Source organism: Limulus polyphemus, unplaced genomic scaffold, assembly GCF_000517525.1.
Source record: "Limulus polyphemus unplaced genomic scaffold, Limulus_polyphemus-2.1.2 Scaffold6689, whole genome shotgun sequence".
Lineage (NCBI taxonomy): Eukaryota > Metazoa > Arthropoda > Merostomata > Xiphosura > Limulidae > Limulus > Limulus polyphemus.
In genome coordinates this window covers 30,187-48,114 of record NW_013672299.1, presented here as the reverse complement: position 1 = coordinate 48,114, position 17,928 = coordinate 30,187, and the positions used below count along the sequence as shown (strand labels likewise).

The 17,928-nt window shown below is 32.6% G+C and overlaps 1 protein-coding gene across 1 annotated transcript in view; it reads right to left on the bottom strand.

The window, feature by feature from the left end:
• Positions 1-7,621: 7,621 nt before the first annotated feature.
• LOC106473972 (cell division cycle 7-related protein kinase-like) overlaps positions 7,622-17,928 on the bottom strand; it is a 12,548-nt gene continuing 2,241 nt past the window's right edge. Inside the window, exons 2-11 of the mRNA XM_022402348.1 lie at positions 17,213-17,387; positions 16,816-16,905; positions 15,062-15,197; positions 14,281-14,374; positions 13,563-13,705; positions 12,944-13,166; positions 12,209-12,552; positions 8,575-8,657; positions 8,025-8,174; positions 7,622-7,847 (exon numbers count right to left, since the gene is read on the bottom strand). Coding sequence (XP_022258056.1) covers positions 7,636-7,847; positions 8,025-8,174; positions 8,575-8,657; positions 12,209-12,552; positions 12,944-13,166; positions 13,563-13,705; positions 14,281-14,374; positions 15,062-15,197; positions 16,816-16,905; positions 17,213-17,387 — 1,650 coding nt within the window. The 3' untranslated portion in view covers positions 7,622-7,635. The remainder of the gene's footprint in view (positions 7,848-8,024; positions 8,175-8,574; positions 8,658-12,208; positions 12,553-12,943; positions 13,167-13,562; positions 13,706-14,280; positions 14,375-15,061; positions 15,198-16,815; positions 16,906-17,212; positions 17,388-17,928) is intronic.

Sequence of the window (17,928 nt, the reverse complement as noted above, 5' to 3'; positions counted from 1 at the left end):
GGTAAAAAATATCACCTGTAAAAATACACATATGTCTTTGTACAGGAGAGAGATTAATATCACCTGTAAAAATACACATATGTCTTTGTACAGGAGAGAGATTAATATCACCTGTAAAAATAAGCATATGTCTATTTGGGTAAAAAAATATCACCTGTAAAAATAAACATATGTCTTTGTACAGGAGAGAGATTAATATCACCTGTAAAAATACACCTATGTCTTTGTACAGGAGAGGGATTAATATCACCTGTAAAAATAAGCATATGTCTATTTGGGTAAAAAATATCACCTGTAAAAATAAACATATGTCTTTGTACAGGAGAGAGAGATTGGAGGCTGGGTTGCTTCACCTCTCAGTTCCATAGATGTTTTTTTTTTTAAGTTAAAATGGTGGACCCAGATTATAATTTATTCTTGCTTGAAACTATGTAGATGAGATGTTTGTGTACCTAGCTTGGTCCTGAGATCGCATTCAAGACACGTAATGTGCACGTACTTAATGTTACTCCAATCGAGCACGTAGATTTAATTGGGTTTGAAGTACAGACATAGTTAGATTTTGTGGAAGGAGTTTACAAATGATGTTGAAGTACTTGTGGTAGCTAGAATTTTAGAAAGCTTGAAGCATGACATTATTTTAAATGTTTTAATTCATATCTGTTTTCTGGTTCTATTGTTCTTTGACAACAGAAAAATAGTATTTTAGATATAAACATACTGTCTGTGTGTCATGCGACACCTTGAAGACCTTTTCTATTTTAAAAATGATTGTTACAGTAATAGAAGATTTGCTTATCTTATTGTCGTTTCTGAAATATTCACTCAATTTAAACTTTCTTTGTATACAATATTTCAGAACATATACTCTCACTAAGTAAAACTCCATTTACAAATTAATACCAGAAACCAAACTGAGGTATTGCAGAATAGAAAAAAATAAGCTACTCTAGGGTTGAGAATCAGCATATTTCTGGGCACAATGTATTTGTGATAAAAAAAAAACTAATATAATTGGTTCTTAAACGTTAGGCTTAACAGTAACAGTGTTAACAATAGGCTACTGGTATTGAGTATTTCTTTTCAGGCTATAAGTATAAATACAATGGTTAAGACTAGTGTAGGAGTTAAGTGTTCACAGTTTGTTGAGTGCAATGAATGGATTTTATTTGGTGACTCGGGACTGGAATGTACTTTTAAGGAAGCTAGTAATGAAGATGTGTAGTTTTTATGTAGAGTTTGTAGGTTGGAGGCTATCATAATTAATGTATAGGTTATAGATAAAGAGAAGTGTAGACTGTGGGAAATGTCAGCAGGTTTTCAGCTTAAGCTTTTACATGCAAGAGATATATTAGTTAACAATCACTTTCAGGAAGTGTAGTATTAGGGTAAAGAGTAGTGAATTTAGTTATAATGAGCTTATTCTGTTGAACAACAAATTTCAGCCCTTAGCTTCAGCACATGATGAAGTATTGGAGAGAAGGGAAACAAATGGGTCAGAGAAGGATGTGGATGATAAGGATGTTATAGGTGATTCCTTGACAAGGCATGCGGATAGAATAGTCTGTGGGGTAAATAAGGAGAAAAGAATTAGATTATGCTACCCAGGGGCACATGTGGAGGATATAACTGACAGAGCAAGAGATATAATAAAGAGCGTTAGCAGAGATGCAGTTTTTGTGGTGTATGTAGGGGCTAATGATGTAGGGAAAGGTAGGTCAGAGGAGCTAATTAATAAGTACAATGAGTTGAAAAAGGCATTTAAAGAAAAAGGCCATAACTTAATTTTATCAGGGATACTGCCCAGAATTAAATGTGGGGATGAAGTTGTGAGTAGGTTATTAGGGCTAAATGCTAGGCTTAGGTTAGTATGTAAGGATGAGCAGATTGGCTGGTTGGGATCAGTTCAGCGGAAGAAGGGAGCTTTTTGGAATGGATGGTTTACATTTAAATAGAATAAGGGCCGACTTGTTTGCTAGGGCTATTAACTCATCTGTAAGGGAAGTTTTAAACTAGGACTAAACAGTAGTGAGGGTTAGGATAAACTAAATTCGAAAAGAATAAGTGGCATAGGAAATGAGTATAGAAGTAGTTATAAGGATAGCCTTAATTGTTACTATTGTAATGTTAGAGGTATAAAAAATAAAATAGATGACTTTAGAGCACTGGTAGGAATGGGGGATATAATGGGAATAAATGAAACATGGCTAAACATAGATAGCCTGTAACACTCATCAAATAGGGATAGAGTACTAAAGAGGGGGTGGCTTTATATGTAAAATGTGTTACATCCTATTGAAGTTGAGAATATCAAAGATAATAGCAAGGAGGTTGAATCCATTTGGGTTTCTATTAGTGGATATGAAGGGAAAAGGCTTTTAGTGGGAATTTGTTACAGACCACCAGATGAATTTATGAGAAACTTTACAATGAGATTAAGATTTCAGCTGTTAGTTTCAGAAAGTATTCAAAAAGGTGCCATATAAAAGACTTGTAAAAAATTATCTCTATAGGTGTGGGGGATAATTTAACAAATTGGTTGCCTTCAGATGTTGTGGAGGCAGTAAATTTAAGAGAAAACTTCATCAGTATATGAATGATAAGGGCTGGCTTTGAGATTTTTTTAAAATTTAGTTATTAATAGTTTTAATTTAGTTTAGAGGATGGGACAGCCGAGATGGATCAATAGGTCACACGTTGTCCCAGAACGTTATGTTATATTAGATATTTAACAAGCAAAATACTACATCTACAAAAGCAGTGTTATGCTTTACTGAAAACTTAGATGCTAAAGTTATTATCATGGAAGCACTGTAATACTCAAACCAATACTTTATTCAAAGCTTATAGTAAAGTTAGATAAACATAATTTTGTCCCTAATCACCCAATTGTTTTAGTTATTTTGAAGTTTTCTGGTGAAAAAAAAAAGAGTTCAGGAAGTGTTAAATGTTACGAACTTGCTACTACTTTTTAGAACGAATCTCAAATACATTTGAATAATTCTGTCTTATTTACATGTACTGATTATATATATGTATGTATGTCAAGTTCTTCCAGTGAGGGGCAGAATATAAGCTAAACCAATGTATAATGTAGTATTTAGATCAGTTCTGGAAGTGTGTCTGTTATACACTAGTTGGCTGATAACGTTAGATGCCATTACATTTTTTTTTTCTAACCAGCTGGCCCTTTTTACAACTATACTTACAGTGCCAATCAAAAGTAGCTAGTCATAAAGGTAATATTTGAGGCCCCAGTCTTATCATTCGTCTTAATAGTGCACGTACAAGTAAATTTTTTTCATATGCTTATTCTTGAGAGCGTATTCACCATCTTTATTGTACAACTTTGCTAGATTGATCAGTTTGAGAATACATCTCAAGTTCTTTCACTCATTACTTTTAAAGATAGTTGAGCAAATAGGAGCTCAAGGTAAGATAAAAATTTAGCAGACTACTTGGTTTCAGTTTCATCAAATACTGTAAAAGGAGCCGAATTAAAGAAATGAATGACGCGAAACAACCCTCAGTGGCACAGCAGTAAGTCTGAAGGCTTATAATGCTAAAACTGGGTTTCAATATTCATGGTGGGCATAGCATATTGTGTAGCTTTGCTTTTAACCACGAAGACATGAAATACTTTCTGATTTTCTAACTCTTCATCCTTATTTAAAATCAAGTTGTTTTTCATGTGTTTTGTTATTTCAGTGGTTTTGTCTAATATTTCTAACAGTCATATTATTTGGTTGAGCCATTTCAGAGTTCTAGAGCCAATAGAAATATGAAAACCATGGATAAAAATGATATTACCATATGTTGATAATCAAAAAATGAAACTATAAAAAAATCAAGTGTACTGACAACAAAAGGAATACCCATGATAATCTAAAGATAATTTATTTATCGTAGTCTCAAATTTTTCATCATCATCTTTATCTCACAATGTTAATGTTGAAGGTTCCTTACCAGTGGTAAAAGATGCAACCAACGTAAGCTATGTGAAAAAAAAATCTCTTAAGTTGGATCTGAATTCTTTTAAACATAGACAATCCAGGGGCCGCTTTTATTGTTATGTTTTTCTAATTAACTTTTCACTGCACCCTGAAGAGTGTGATATCAAACCAAGGCTTCCAACTAGAGACCATATTAGTATAAAAGTACAGGCTAGATTTTTAATTGTATTCACATCTTTGGTTGTAAGCTCAAATTTTGGTGTTTTGACACTGATTTTGAAGTTTAAGTGTTAGTAGTCATGAAAAGTGTGTTAGACTGTGGTTTGGTTTCTTATACTTCAAGTTTAATTATGGGCTAAAAAAAATGAACAGATTTTTTTCAAAGTTTTAAGTTTGCCGATATTGAAACTACAGATCACGTAATTCCCACTAATGTGTTTAAAAATGAAAAATAGATGTGGAAGGAAATTAAGTTAGAAGTGAACAATTGGTGCCTCGTACGATCCTAAGTTCTTTTGTTTCAGAATACAACAATATCACTTGTTCAAAGTAATGTGAAAAGATACGTTTAACATCCACGGTCTGGTGGGATAGTAAAACAAGATCAGACCATTTCAAAGACAAAATATCCGTTTACATTATTTCTATGGCAACAGACCAGATTATTTCCATAACAACAGAGTAGGATACAACCTGTATTGTATTTTCCAACAGTTAAATTACTAAAAAATAGCAGGATAATAGTAAGAAAATTTTCTGTAAAAGATGAGGTGTAAAGTGATGAATCAGTATTGTGCCATGTCAATGTAATTCATGCTAGAATTCTTTTTCCAGCAAGATTTAATTAACATTGTTGCACTCTCCTTATTAATGCACAACTTGTTGGAATTTTTTTCCAGTGTCCAAATCAGTTGGTAGTCGGTGTATGCAAGCTAGTCACGGAAAACTTTTTCCTCATTTATTGTTTTTTCCCACGATAAGACTGGTTGTTTTCCATTTCTTAATGAAACACCTAATTAGGTTTAAACTTTTTAGTTGTATACATACATACATTGTTTTTGCCTCATGTTTTGTAACCCAAGAAGTAAAAAAAATTAACAAAGGCTCTATGTAATTATAGTATGCTAGCTGTATACATATTGTCATGTGCGAATTCTTACTTTCCATTAAAAAGTATTGTATTGTACTTTCAGATTGAGGGACTTGTAAGCATGTTGTATATTTTTTTTTGTAAGCAGAACTTAGGTTTAACTGTCTTATATCAGGTTCCTGTTATTCTCAGTTATCTAGTCTCTTACCATATACTATCTGTGAATTCCTAAATATATAAAAAATTTTAATCCTGTGAACATTCACATTATTATTTACTAAAATCAAGATCATCGCTTTGATGTATAAAAACAAACAGGGATGTTAGGTCAGTGTACGTACGTGTTATTTCTGTAGATTTGTAACAAGTTCCTTCAGTAGTGCCAACGTAATTTTTTATAGCTGTACATAAATCACAATTCTGGAAGCACTGCAGGGGGGGTTATTGGGGTGGTACAGTTCAATCCTGAAGACAAAAGGGCTTCTTTCTGAAAATGTTTGGGTTGTCATCTATCTTTGACACCCGTGACGTGCACAAAACAGATAGCCCATTGTGTAGTTTTGTGCTTAACTACAAACAGTGTATCTCACGTTTGTAGAATACTAAGTACAAATAATTTTCCAAAGATATGAAAAGTAAATGGCCATTGCCGATATAAGTCAGAGTAAATAAAAAGACTGATCATTCCATCCATTTCCAAAACAACCCACAAAATATTTGAAGTAGTGACTCATCTAATTTAAGTAACTTTTGACAAAAAAATTTTAACATTACGTACATTCTTTCATGTTTGTGGTAGCAGTTCTTCATACAACCAAAAGACAGAATATTGTAGAAAACTAAATGAAGTTCAAGTAGATTTTTAAGGTGCTCTAAAATAGGGCTAAATTTACTTTTCTTTCATAATAAAACTTTACTGGGTATTAAGTGTTATAAAAAGTGTCTATTATGTATGTGACACTAGTAATCTAGGCTTAACCGTATAGTTTGGTCATGTAATTGGTTCTGTCAAAGTTATTCAGTGAGTAAGTAGGAAGATTAATGTCCTACCAATATTTCTCCATTTGTGTGCGATTCCAACTGGAGAGTAATTTTATCTTTTGTTTATTCACGTATAAATTATGGACCAGTTATTTTTGGTGTTAGTACATCAAATTGTACCAGTTAGTTTAAAGTCTAAACCTTTTTTTGTGACATTATATATTGATGTAATAACTCTACCGAAAGCCCATGTATTTAATAGATTATTTATTTGATTAATGGTATTTATTTTAATATAATTCTGTATCATAGAAGATGTTTATAAGAACACAAGTTTAGAAGTTGTATTCCTATTGTTTGTGTGGTTCTTGTACAACAAACTGACATGTAATCCAGCACCTAGTTCATAAATCTCATTGAGTTTCCTGCCTTGCAAGGGTATCAACAAGTTTTATGAAACCATTTATTCATCACTATAGTTCTACTGTACTTAAAGTTTAATATCATAGTTTTAAACTAGATTATGAAAGAAAGTATAGTTTGGTATTTGCTCAATTTCAAACTTATGTAGTAAGAAACAATGACGAAGAAATAACCATCTTTAAAGTTTTATATATATATTACATCTCGTGTAAAAGAATGATCATAGTAATAGTAAACCAACCTTACTCGTAATTGGCTTAGTTTCACTCTTTACTTCTGTTCTTAGAAATGTAAATGTTAATTTTTTGCAATAAAATTTTTTCAGGAATTGGTTACTTGAATTTATAGGTCAGTTTAATATATACGACACCCGTGGTCAAAAGAACAATACAATCAGTATTAATTCCTTTTGAAATTCAGTCAATTTGCAGTTGCATTTCATTGTAGACGTGGATTTAACTAACTTCAGAAAGCATCGTGAAGGAATATTATTTAAGAAATCTATAAATATACTTTGTGGACATGTAGTTCAGATATTTTTTTTTTATAAGCACGTTAAACAGACAAACAATTAGGATGTCAATAAAAATCACGGACTACATTGCTACATGAATAAAAACCAAACCAAAGCTTTTATAATAGAGAACCTAGAATCTCAAGAAGAAAATAAGTCGAACATCAACAATGTTATAGTAGACTTATAATTTTTATAAGAGCCATTTGAAATATCCATAAATAAGACTCTCCAAAATAGAGAGTGGTTTGGTTGAAATATATCTTTAGAAGTGGTAGATACTATGATCGTAATACTTTTAGTCTGTTCTCGAAATTAAGGTTTATTCATTAGCTGCAAAATAACGTGCGATGTGTTTTTAATCATAAACGTTTCTCCACTGGTCACATGTGGACATCACATACTTATGACACTACTATTCACAAGTGCTTGATCATTATTTACTTTTATTACCGCTTATTTTCGGTAATATAAAGGGGTAGTTTTTAACCACAGCATGAACTATTGGTATTCTGTACATTCCTGTAATTATAAAATAAAAATTGAATAATTCTCTACGAGTCGCGATTTTAAATTGTTCAAGCTTTAGGAGCAAAAAACAAATTAGTGTTTTGAAGAGTCGTAATAAATATCTCTACCACTTTATTAAGGTTTTTAAAATTAAAATATATGATTTACACACTAGAGGTCGCACAAGTTTCAAAGTAAGCATGCTGAAGTGCAGCATGTGCAGAAATTCTAGTGAACGGGTCAGGATCCATCATAGATTCTAAAAGTTCGTAGGCACTTTCAGGAAAGGTCGTTTCTCTACCAGAACCTCGTAACTGCTTACACAAAATGTTCAGCTTTAAGGATGGCTTTTGACAACTCATGGTCACCTTTTTACCTAGAGAAGAATAAAGAAACAAAATGTAATTGTATATCTTGAAACTTTCACTTCTAATACCTAGGCTGTACTTACTTAGAGATAAATAAAATGGAAAAAAACCTACTATGGGCAAGTCAATCAGTTACTGGACATATCAAATATTGAATTTTCTTAACATAGCTGGAACAACAATACCTAATTTTTGAGCCGACTCTTGTAGCCTGGTGGTTCCGATAACTGTTGCAATTTCTGCTAGAGAGGTTAAATCATCTGTGGCTCGAAAAAAGGGATAACGTCCACTTAAGAGAGATAGAAATATCACCCCAGCTGACCATACATCAATGGCTGTAAAATATTAAAGAATTGCACAAAGATTATTTAAACAGTGAAATCTAGGGGGGTGTGGTACTCATAATTAATTACAAATAGGGTTACCCAAGTAATGCACTAAGATTATTTAATCTTAGTGCATTACTTGGGTAACCCTATTTGTAATTAATTATGAGTACCACACCCCCCTAGATTTCACTGTTTATTTAAACAGTGAAATCTAGGGGGGTGTGGTACTCATAATTAATTACAAATAGGGTTACCCAAGTAATGCATTTTTAAAAAATCGGTTAACTTATAGTGAAGAGTTGTTAAGCATTCAATGTATTGACAAATAAAGAGTATCAGGAAATCTTCAGTTGCAGTTGATTGGTATATTTATATACATGTTCACAACTCAATGTCTTATAATTACCTGTAGTTTGTCCCTTATATTTTAGTAACACTTCAGGAGCTCTGAACCCAGGAGTACCAGCTCTTGGAGCAACTTCTTGTAACCTAGAGTACAAAGATCTTGTCATGTTCAACAGTGTATCTAAGTAATAAATCTTAATTTTCATCCAAAGAAAAGAACATTTCGAAACATTTAGTTCCCACTCTCAACACTAGATAAGTCATTGTCTATGCCTCAGGTACAACTGTAGTTGTATTTTCCTGAAAGTGATTAGTTTATGTTAGTTTCAGGTATGAAACATTAAGAGAACACCATCGTGTGTTACAAGCATAATGATGGGAACTGCTCCGATAGTTCAGGATATCCTAGAAATGTTATAATACTAACTTTGATGAACAAGTTAAAAGAAGGAGAGAGAGTACAAAGTAAAACAACAGAGAAATTGAATAACTTCTGATCAGAACAAAACTAAAATCCAAACTGGACATCAGTATAGCTAACCAAGTTTACTTTTTTAACATCTCTAGTTATAAAGATTAGAATGTAGTGTTTCATCAGTTGGACACCCTTGCTGTTAACAATATTTTTGGTGGTAAACCTAATCATATCTCGCGAGGTTTGGGTTAATCCTAACAACTATTTCTAAGCTAACAATATAAGACAATCTTCATAATAAAATACAAGTTAAAATAAAAAATATTATTAATAAAAACAGTAATAAATAAACAGAATAGCATTCTAACATTTTTGACAAACTGAAAATCATACCTATTTTTATTCCAAGAAAACAGGAACAAATTAGTTTACAAATCTTGTACAAGCAGACCAATTAAGAAACCTGAAACCTGTGAACTTTCTCGTCCCAACTTAATCAACAAATGTTAAATTATAAAGTCAGAACTAGAATGCTTAAAGAAGGGCAACCAGTGAAACATCAACTGGCCAACAAGTTTGTCCATACTGAAATGTTCTTTATAGAAGCTTGATAGGGTGAAGAGTGTTTAATGGCTAGTATAATAGAGTGAGTCTGGAGAATGCCACCGAGTGGATCATTTTAAAACATTACACATTATTGGAGGAATAGACACTTCCCACAGTCTACTGCTGCCAACCTTTAAAATAAAGACTAGATTTAACAAATTACAGAATATTTTAGCAAAATCTCTCGAGGAGATGCTGCATGATAATCAATGAAGTTTTATAGAACCAAACAACTTAGGACAATAAACCTATAGAACCAAACATACTTGTCTCCCACACCTTCTACCAAACAACCTATGACAACATATAGAACCAAACATACTTGTCTCCCACACCTTCTACCAAACAACTTAGGACGATAACCTATAGAACCAAACATACTTGTTTCCAACACCTACCAAACAACTCAGGACAATAACCTATAGAACCAAACATACTTGTCTCCCACACCTTCTACCAAACAACTTAGGACAATAACCTATAGAACCAAACATACTGGTTTCCAACACAACTTAGGATGATAACCTATAGAACCAAACATACTTGTCTCCCACACCTTCTATCAAACAACTTAGGACAATAACCTATAGAACCAAACATACTGGTTTCCAACACAACTTATGATAATAACCTATAGAACCAAACATACTGGTTTCCAACACAACTTATGATAATAACCTATAGAACCAAACATACTTGTTTCCAACACCTTCTATCAAACAAGTTATGATAATAACCTATAGAACCAAACATACTTGTTTCCCACACCTTCTTCCAAACAAGTTATGATAATAACCTATAGAACCAGACATACTTGTCTCCCACACCTTCTATCAAACAACTTATGATAATAACCTATAGAACCAAACATACTTGTTTCCCACACCTTCTTCCAAACAAGTTATGATAATAACCTATAGAACCAAACATACTTGTCTCCCACACCTTCTATCAAACAACTTATGACAATAACCTATAGAACCAAACATACTGGTTTCCAACACAACTTATGATAATAACCTATAGAACCAGACATACTTGTTTCCCACACCTTCTTCCAAACAAGTTATGATAATAACCTATAGAACCAAACATACTTGTCTCCCACACCCTCTATCAAACAACTTATGATAATAACCTATAGAACCAGACATACTTGTTTCCCACACCCTCTATCAAACAACTTATGATAATAACCTATAGAACCAGACATACTTGTTTCCCACACCTTCTTCCAAACAAGTTATGATAATAACCTATAGAACCAAACATACTTGTTTCCCACACAACTTAGGATGATAACCTATAGAACCAAACATACTTGTTTCCAACACCTTCTACCAAACAACTTAGGACAATAACCTTTAGAACCAAACATACTTGTTTCCCACACCTTCTTCCAAACAACTTAGAACAATTGTTCTTATTTTGTACTTGAGAATATTCACTACAAAGCTCACTCTAAGTTCCCTTACATAACATCTCCGAAGCAGCTACTCATGAATTCTCTCAATCAGATGAATTTGTTGGGGTACAGACTTCACAAGTGAGGTGTAGAGTTGTATGTAGTTACTTGTAGTGTATCTTAAGGTCTTCCACACATCATGTGTTACTAGACACAGGGAGGAGTGTCTGTTTCAGGGCACATGTATGACAGTTATAACTAAGAGATGAGTTTTAATTTTAAACATAGAGCAAAAAATTTTATTTCTCGAAATATGTATTTTTAACAGTCTGAAGCATTAAAAACAGGCTCTTGAGTAATGATGTAGGTTTTAAAGGTTAAGCTTCTGAAAAACAGGTTTCATAGGTTCGCTTGCAATAAGAACTCCAGCAAGTACCCACAGAAATAAGAGATAATACCATAAAAACATTTTTATACAATTTTCCTTTTGTTTTGTTCTTTATCCTGCTCTGCAGGAACTGAATAAAAATCTGTTGATGTTGTTCAGTGGTGGGAGGGATGGAGAGCTCTGCTGTCTCCATCGGAGCTATCAGGATTTAGTTTTTTGTTCAGTGGTGTGACTGATGGAGAGCTCTGCTGTCTCCATCGGAGCTATCAGGATTTAGTTTTTTGTTCAGTGGTGTGACTGATGGAGAGCTCTGCTGTCTCCATCGGAGCTATCAGGGTTTAGTTTTTTGTTCAGTGGTGTGAGGGATAGAGAACTCTACTGTCTCTGTCGGAGCTATCAGGATTTAGTTTTTTGTTCAGTGGTGTGAGGGATGGAGAACTCTACTGTCTCCATTGGAGCTATCAGGATTTAGTTTTTTGTTCAGTGGTGTGAGGGATGGAGAGCTCAACTGTCTCCATCGGAGCTATCAGGAAGAATAAATATACTGTTTAAAGACAATTGACTTATTTTTTATTTAACAACACTTGAACCCCCCCAATAAAACATCCTAGAAATACCACTGATACAGACAGAGATCCTGATGACAGTTTAAGATATGAAATGTCAATAAAACTTCCAGGATCTCCAAGCATTTCTGTTTTTAAACCTTATAATTGAGCTTAGACTGTGTTGTAAGTCTGACATACCTACTTAAACAGATGTTACAAACTTGGGAAGAAAGTCTGATGTACTTACTTAAACAGATGTTACAAACTTGGGAAGAAAGTCTGATGTACTTACTTAAACAGATGTTACAAACTTGGGAAGAAAGTCTGACGTACCTACTTAAACAGATGTTACAAACTTGTGGCTTCCCAAAACAACCACAGCTCTGTTTTCGTGCATTGCTACTGATATAGCCACCACTAAGTCGGACATGGTTGCCTTCAAACTTTACCATTCTTGGCTCATTTCTCACAGGTGGGATTTTAGTCACGGTGTTGGGATTCTTCCTCGCTAGTTGTAGATGAGGAGTTCGTTTTGGAACTGGATCAAAATTATCAAGAGGTTTTAGGGGTGTCACAGAATACTGAGGATGACTTGAGACTAATGAGCCTTGGTGGCCTACAGCGTTAGAAGATTCACAAAATGCTTTCTTGTTACGATGAACATTAGAGAAAAAGACCTAAAAAAAATACTAAGATTAAATATAAAAAAATTCAAGAATATGTGCATTAAAGATATATATATACATTTTTTTTTCAGTAAACTAGAACATGAGCTGAAAAACTTTACTTATTCCAAAAGTAACCCCTGTAAAGCTTTCAACTTTTATTAAATTTTAAATGAACACAAATAATAAAGTGTAGCGTTTTAAACCTAGTTTCAAAGTGTAGCGTTTTAAACCTAGTTTCAAAGTGAAGTGTTTTAAACCTAGTTTCAAAGTGAAGCATTTTAAACCTAGTTTCAAAGTGAAGCGTTTTAAACCTAGTTTCAAAGTGTAGCGTTTTAAACCTAGTTTCAAAGTGAAGTGTTTTAAACCTAGTTTCAAAGTAGCATTTTAAACCTAGTTTCACCTCATTTTCTTGGTTGACACTTCTTGGTCTCTTCCTGGGTGTTATTGTACTTTGGGAAGAACATGTTTTCAGGTGGTCCTTGTGTTTCTCCCTGGATTTCTCAGGAGTTTCCTGGGAATTTCTATTAGTCAGTACTCCACACGGAGGCCTAGAAACCTCAGTTTTTTCTCGAGACTCGATTTCTTTCATGTACTGAGCAAGTCCAAAATCAACTAAAGCATACCTGAGGGTAGTAATGTACCTTAACACTAGTCAGTTGCACAGTTTATCAGATCACTCTAAATTTTAAGTTTGTATAAATTGAATAGAATACATTTTTAAACTTCATAGTTTATCTTAACTGATTTCATAATGATGTTTGGTATATTAAAAGAAATTTAGATTTTTCACAAGTAGTAACTTTCTGTTTGTAAAATATCTGCACTACTTAATTGACAACCCATATAATTTGTATACGTTCTTACATTTTCACCTCTTGTTTTAAGCCTATATTACTTGTTTGTATTTAAAGTTCAAAGTATATTTCACTGATGTTTTTCTTTTTTGAAACAGAGAATATTTTTGGGCATAAATGATCACGAGCGACTACTATGTATTGTGTACAATTTCAAAAAATTACCGTTTTAATTTCTTGTTGTACAAGAAATTGCTTGGCTTAACATCTCTATGAATGATTCCTTTTTCGTGGATCTTCGTTAGTGCCTGTAAAAGGTTTTTCATATAATCTTTTACTTCCTCTTTCGTCATACTTCTCACGCAATCCTAAAGGAAAGATGAAGGCCAATCATTACACACAATTCAAAAGTAGAAATATTAGATTCATATTGAAATTTATTTTGTAATAACAGATACCTAATAACTATACAATTAAACGTATTTTACATTTTTACTGACATTTCAGCTTGCACAGTTTCATGTAAATGCAGCTGTGTTTATTTTTAAAACTTTCCAACTCCTAAGTGGCACACCAAAACTGACATACTAATGAACCTTTTGCTTCACTTATAAGCTACTGATAATCTTAATACTACCTATTATCAAGAAATGTTTTGATTTATGGTCAGTATTTTCTCAGAGTTAATTTAAAGGGACTAATTTTGAATTAAAAGGTCCTAAAAGAAACTAATATGACCTCTAAAACAAATGTTTAATCAGCAACTTCAAAATAGAAAAATGTGATTTATTGTTAATGTTGCTTTTAAATTTATAAAATTACAAATCTTACATCTTTAATATGTTTCAAATAAGAAAAAAAAGGAATTTTAGTTATTAAAAAATACATTTAAGACTCAAGTGTCAACAGAATACACGCCGAATATTATATGTTTAATACATACCGAAAACAAGACATGAGGAAAGAAAGGCATAATAATTACAACATGGCCTCGCTCCATCAGACAAAGTTCAACGTTCATCACGTTACAGGAGCCTCTATAAAACAGCAGAAACAATACATCAGAAGTAGCTTGATGTAACGTATTATACTTGTATATAAAAAAACAAAAAGAAGACCAAAATCTTTGAGGAATTCACTAATATGAAAATTTTCATTTGCTTGATACTTCAATCTTTAATATTATTGTTCACTAAAATTCATATAAACCAGAAGTACTGTTGAACAAACCTAAAACCTCCTTTCTTCTTCTTCGATATGATACCAACTTCTACAACAAAACTATTTTACATATCTCACAATTTCTCGAATAACAAAGATCACGTAGTAATCAACTAATGATAATTCGTGCAAAAACGTTTCAGTGTTGAGTCCAAATATTAACTATAATTTTAAACGATTACCAACCTAAAATATTTAAACCAAATGTCTAGTAATTGTTATTTGGCTTTATGGAATTCCACCATATAAACAGTGGCTGCGAGTCTTTAACAGTTAAGTGGTTAAAATAAGAATCATGGTTACAAGCCTAACAATGGGGATAAAAAAAAATCACTATATTTAAATTTTCTTTTCTTTTTCAGCGTGACCTTCATTACAAATATTAGACATACTGGTTACGTTGATCTGTCAGCTTTCTCTATTTAAAACATCAAACCATAGTTATGTGTTATTGTCGTTTTAACCCAACTAGAAACACTACCGACATTATCTTAGCCACTCACCCAACTTCCTTCATGCATCGAAGTTCATTTGCAATCCTTTGAGGGTGACTAGTTGGAACTAAGTATTTCAATGCAAAATCTTCCTTCGAGTTTCCTCTCCCCTTCAAAGAAGCTCTAAAGACCTTACTGAAAGTTCCTGAATACAAAAGAAATAAACACAAAAAACTGCGGCTTTGATCCCATAACTAGATTATCTATATACATGTTTTCTCGTAAGTTTGAAAAACAGCGGACTTAATCGAGTTAATTGTTATTGGATGGATACGAGCGGCAGCTTTGTTACGGCTAATTGTCACATACTTTGATGGACAGCTGTACTGAAATGTCGGTTCTTGCTGATTATTGAATAAAGTGAATTTGTGATAAAGTATATAAAAAAAACAATAGCAACACATTTCCAAAAGTTTACCTTCATTGAAACAGGACAGGAATTGTTTGTTTGATTGGGGAGGGATTCTACACTTACTTTACTGTATGCGATACTTCTGCTATTTGCTAAAAACTCACATTTTCTGTCATATGTCCCCCTCCCTATACTAATATGCCTTGTCTATTTGATTGATTATCAAACAACTTCTCTTCCATATCATATACATGATAATTGAATTGGAAGCTTTTCAATTTCGTGATAAATTAATGTTTTCTGTGAGTTCAAACATTCTATCTTAGGTTAAATCTTAGGAATCCCAAATCCATTGGTTGTAATCCCATTTCCTGTATCACCTGGAAAATATTGGTATTTCAGAATACAGAAAATGTTGCCCATCAAATCTTGTGATAAATTCAAGTTATTCCTAAAGTTTTGTTTATATAAAATGTCTGAAATTAAAGATGAAAGGTTATTTAACTAAAGTAGTCATGCCGGTTGACCTGAAGCTTCAGGTCAACCGGCATGCCTACTTTAGTTAAATAATGCCTACTTTAGTTAAATAGCCGGTTGTCCAGAGGTATTTAACTAAAGTAGTCATGCCGGTTGACCTGAAGTATTTAACTAAAGTAGTCATGCCGGTTGACCTGAAGTATTTAACTAAAGTAGTCATGCCGGTTGACCTAAAGTATTTAACTAAAGTAGTCATGCCGGTTGACCTAAAGTATTTAACTAAAGTAGACATGCCGGTTGACCTGAAGTATTTAACTAAAGTAGTTATGCCGGTTGTCCTGAGGTATTTAACTAAAGTAGGCATGCCGGTTGTCCTGAGGTATTTAACTAAAGTAGGCATGCCGGTTGTCCTGAGGTATTTAACTAAAGATTTAACACAAGATTTGATGGGCAACATTTTCTGTATTCTGAAATACCAATATTTTCCAGGTGATACAGGAAATGGGATTACAACCAATGGATTTGGGATTCCAAATACATGAATGCACAGAAAAGAATGTTAATTCCAAACTTAAATTTATCATCATGTTTATTATTAAGTGTAAAACTTGTATGTAGCTAAAACCCATAAAATTCTATTAACAAGTCTTGAATTATTTACAAATTGAGTTTAATTAATTTCAATAATGATCCTCTGTACCATAGCTTTGAAAAAAGAAAACAAATGACCACACAATTTTTATGGATTAACTTTAACTGGTAATTGTTTGGATTTGTTTTTCAAATTAAAATATTTGTATTTTCTTAATAAAGGAGATCCTTTTAAATTTCAAACCTCAAAAATTTTTTTAGAAGATTCTGAACAACACAATGAACTTATCACTTCTCATTTTGTTAATGTTTAAAACTCTAAGAATTATAATCTTCTACTTACCCTCACCAATCTTTTCCTTCACTTGAAAGAGTTTCTCAATTTGAGGAATATTCTTCAACATGTTAGTAATATCATCATCGTCTTCTAGATCTTGAAAAATTAAATATCCATCACAAGTGTTAAAATTATTATAGAAAGAATTTTTATAGTAAAGTTAAAAAAGAACTAGAGACACTTCTGTTTATTACTACTTTACAGCAAATAATCATCCAAGGATTAATGCAGATAGTCAATAGAAGTAAAACAAAAAACAGTCAAACAAAATTAGCCAGTGACTAGGGTATACACAGTTTGGTTAAACTGGGAACAAACAAAAATCTTTGAACCAATTTTCTTTTACTTCTTTACAGTAGTATAGTTAAGTTAACCAGAATAAAATAAACTTGTTTTCCTGTACCTTCATTTCTGCATCTTGATGAGACGTACGACTTGTAATCTAAGAGCTCTCTCTCCGAGTTCGTTTGTTTGGAGTTAGTGTTATAACACTTTACATCTTCCAAATTGGTAGTTTCTTTCAGATGAGTTAGATTGAGATTTCTACAAGGCCCTAATACTGTTCTTGTATCCACTGCCTAAGAAATAAAAATAATAATTTCTAGAAAATTTATAAATGAAACTTTTTACTTTCCATACATAATGCCATAAAGAGCAGTACACTAAAACTTGAGATTTTTTTTCTTTCTTCATTTTTCACAAGTCTCCATCAATAAAAAATGCTATTTAAAAAATAAAAATTCACATTTTGTTAAATGAAAGAAAAGAACAGAATCAAAGTGACTTCAGGATTAAACTAGTTTTTTTATAACTGACCATCAGTTGAATTCGACAGTTTTACTAATTTTTTAAATAGAATTTATTAAGCAACTATCAAATCAGTTTCAGCCGAGTATACATTTTCATCCAGAGCAAATAACGTTTCCTACGCAAGATGTAAGTAAGGCTGTTGTACTTACTACTAGTGGTCTTGTTCATCACTGTCAGGGGTCAGCAATAAACAGTTCACACATATAGTAGAATTAAACCACTCGGAAATGTAAAGGGAGGAGGATGGGGGTTTAAGGGCTATTTAGATAAGGATTTTTACTTCTGATTGACATCACCTTGTGATTATTA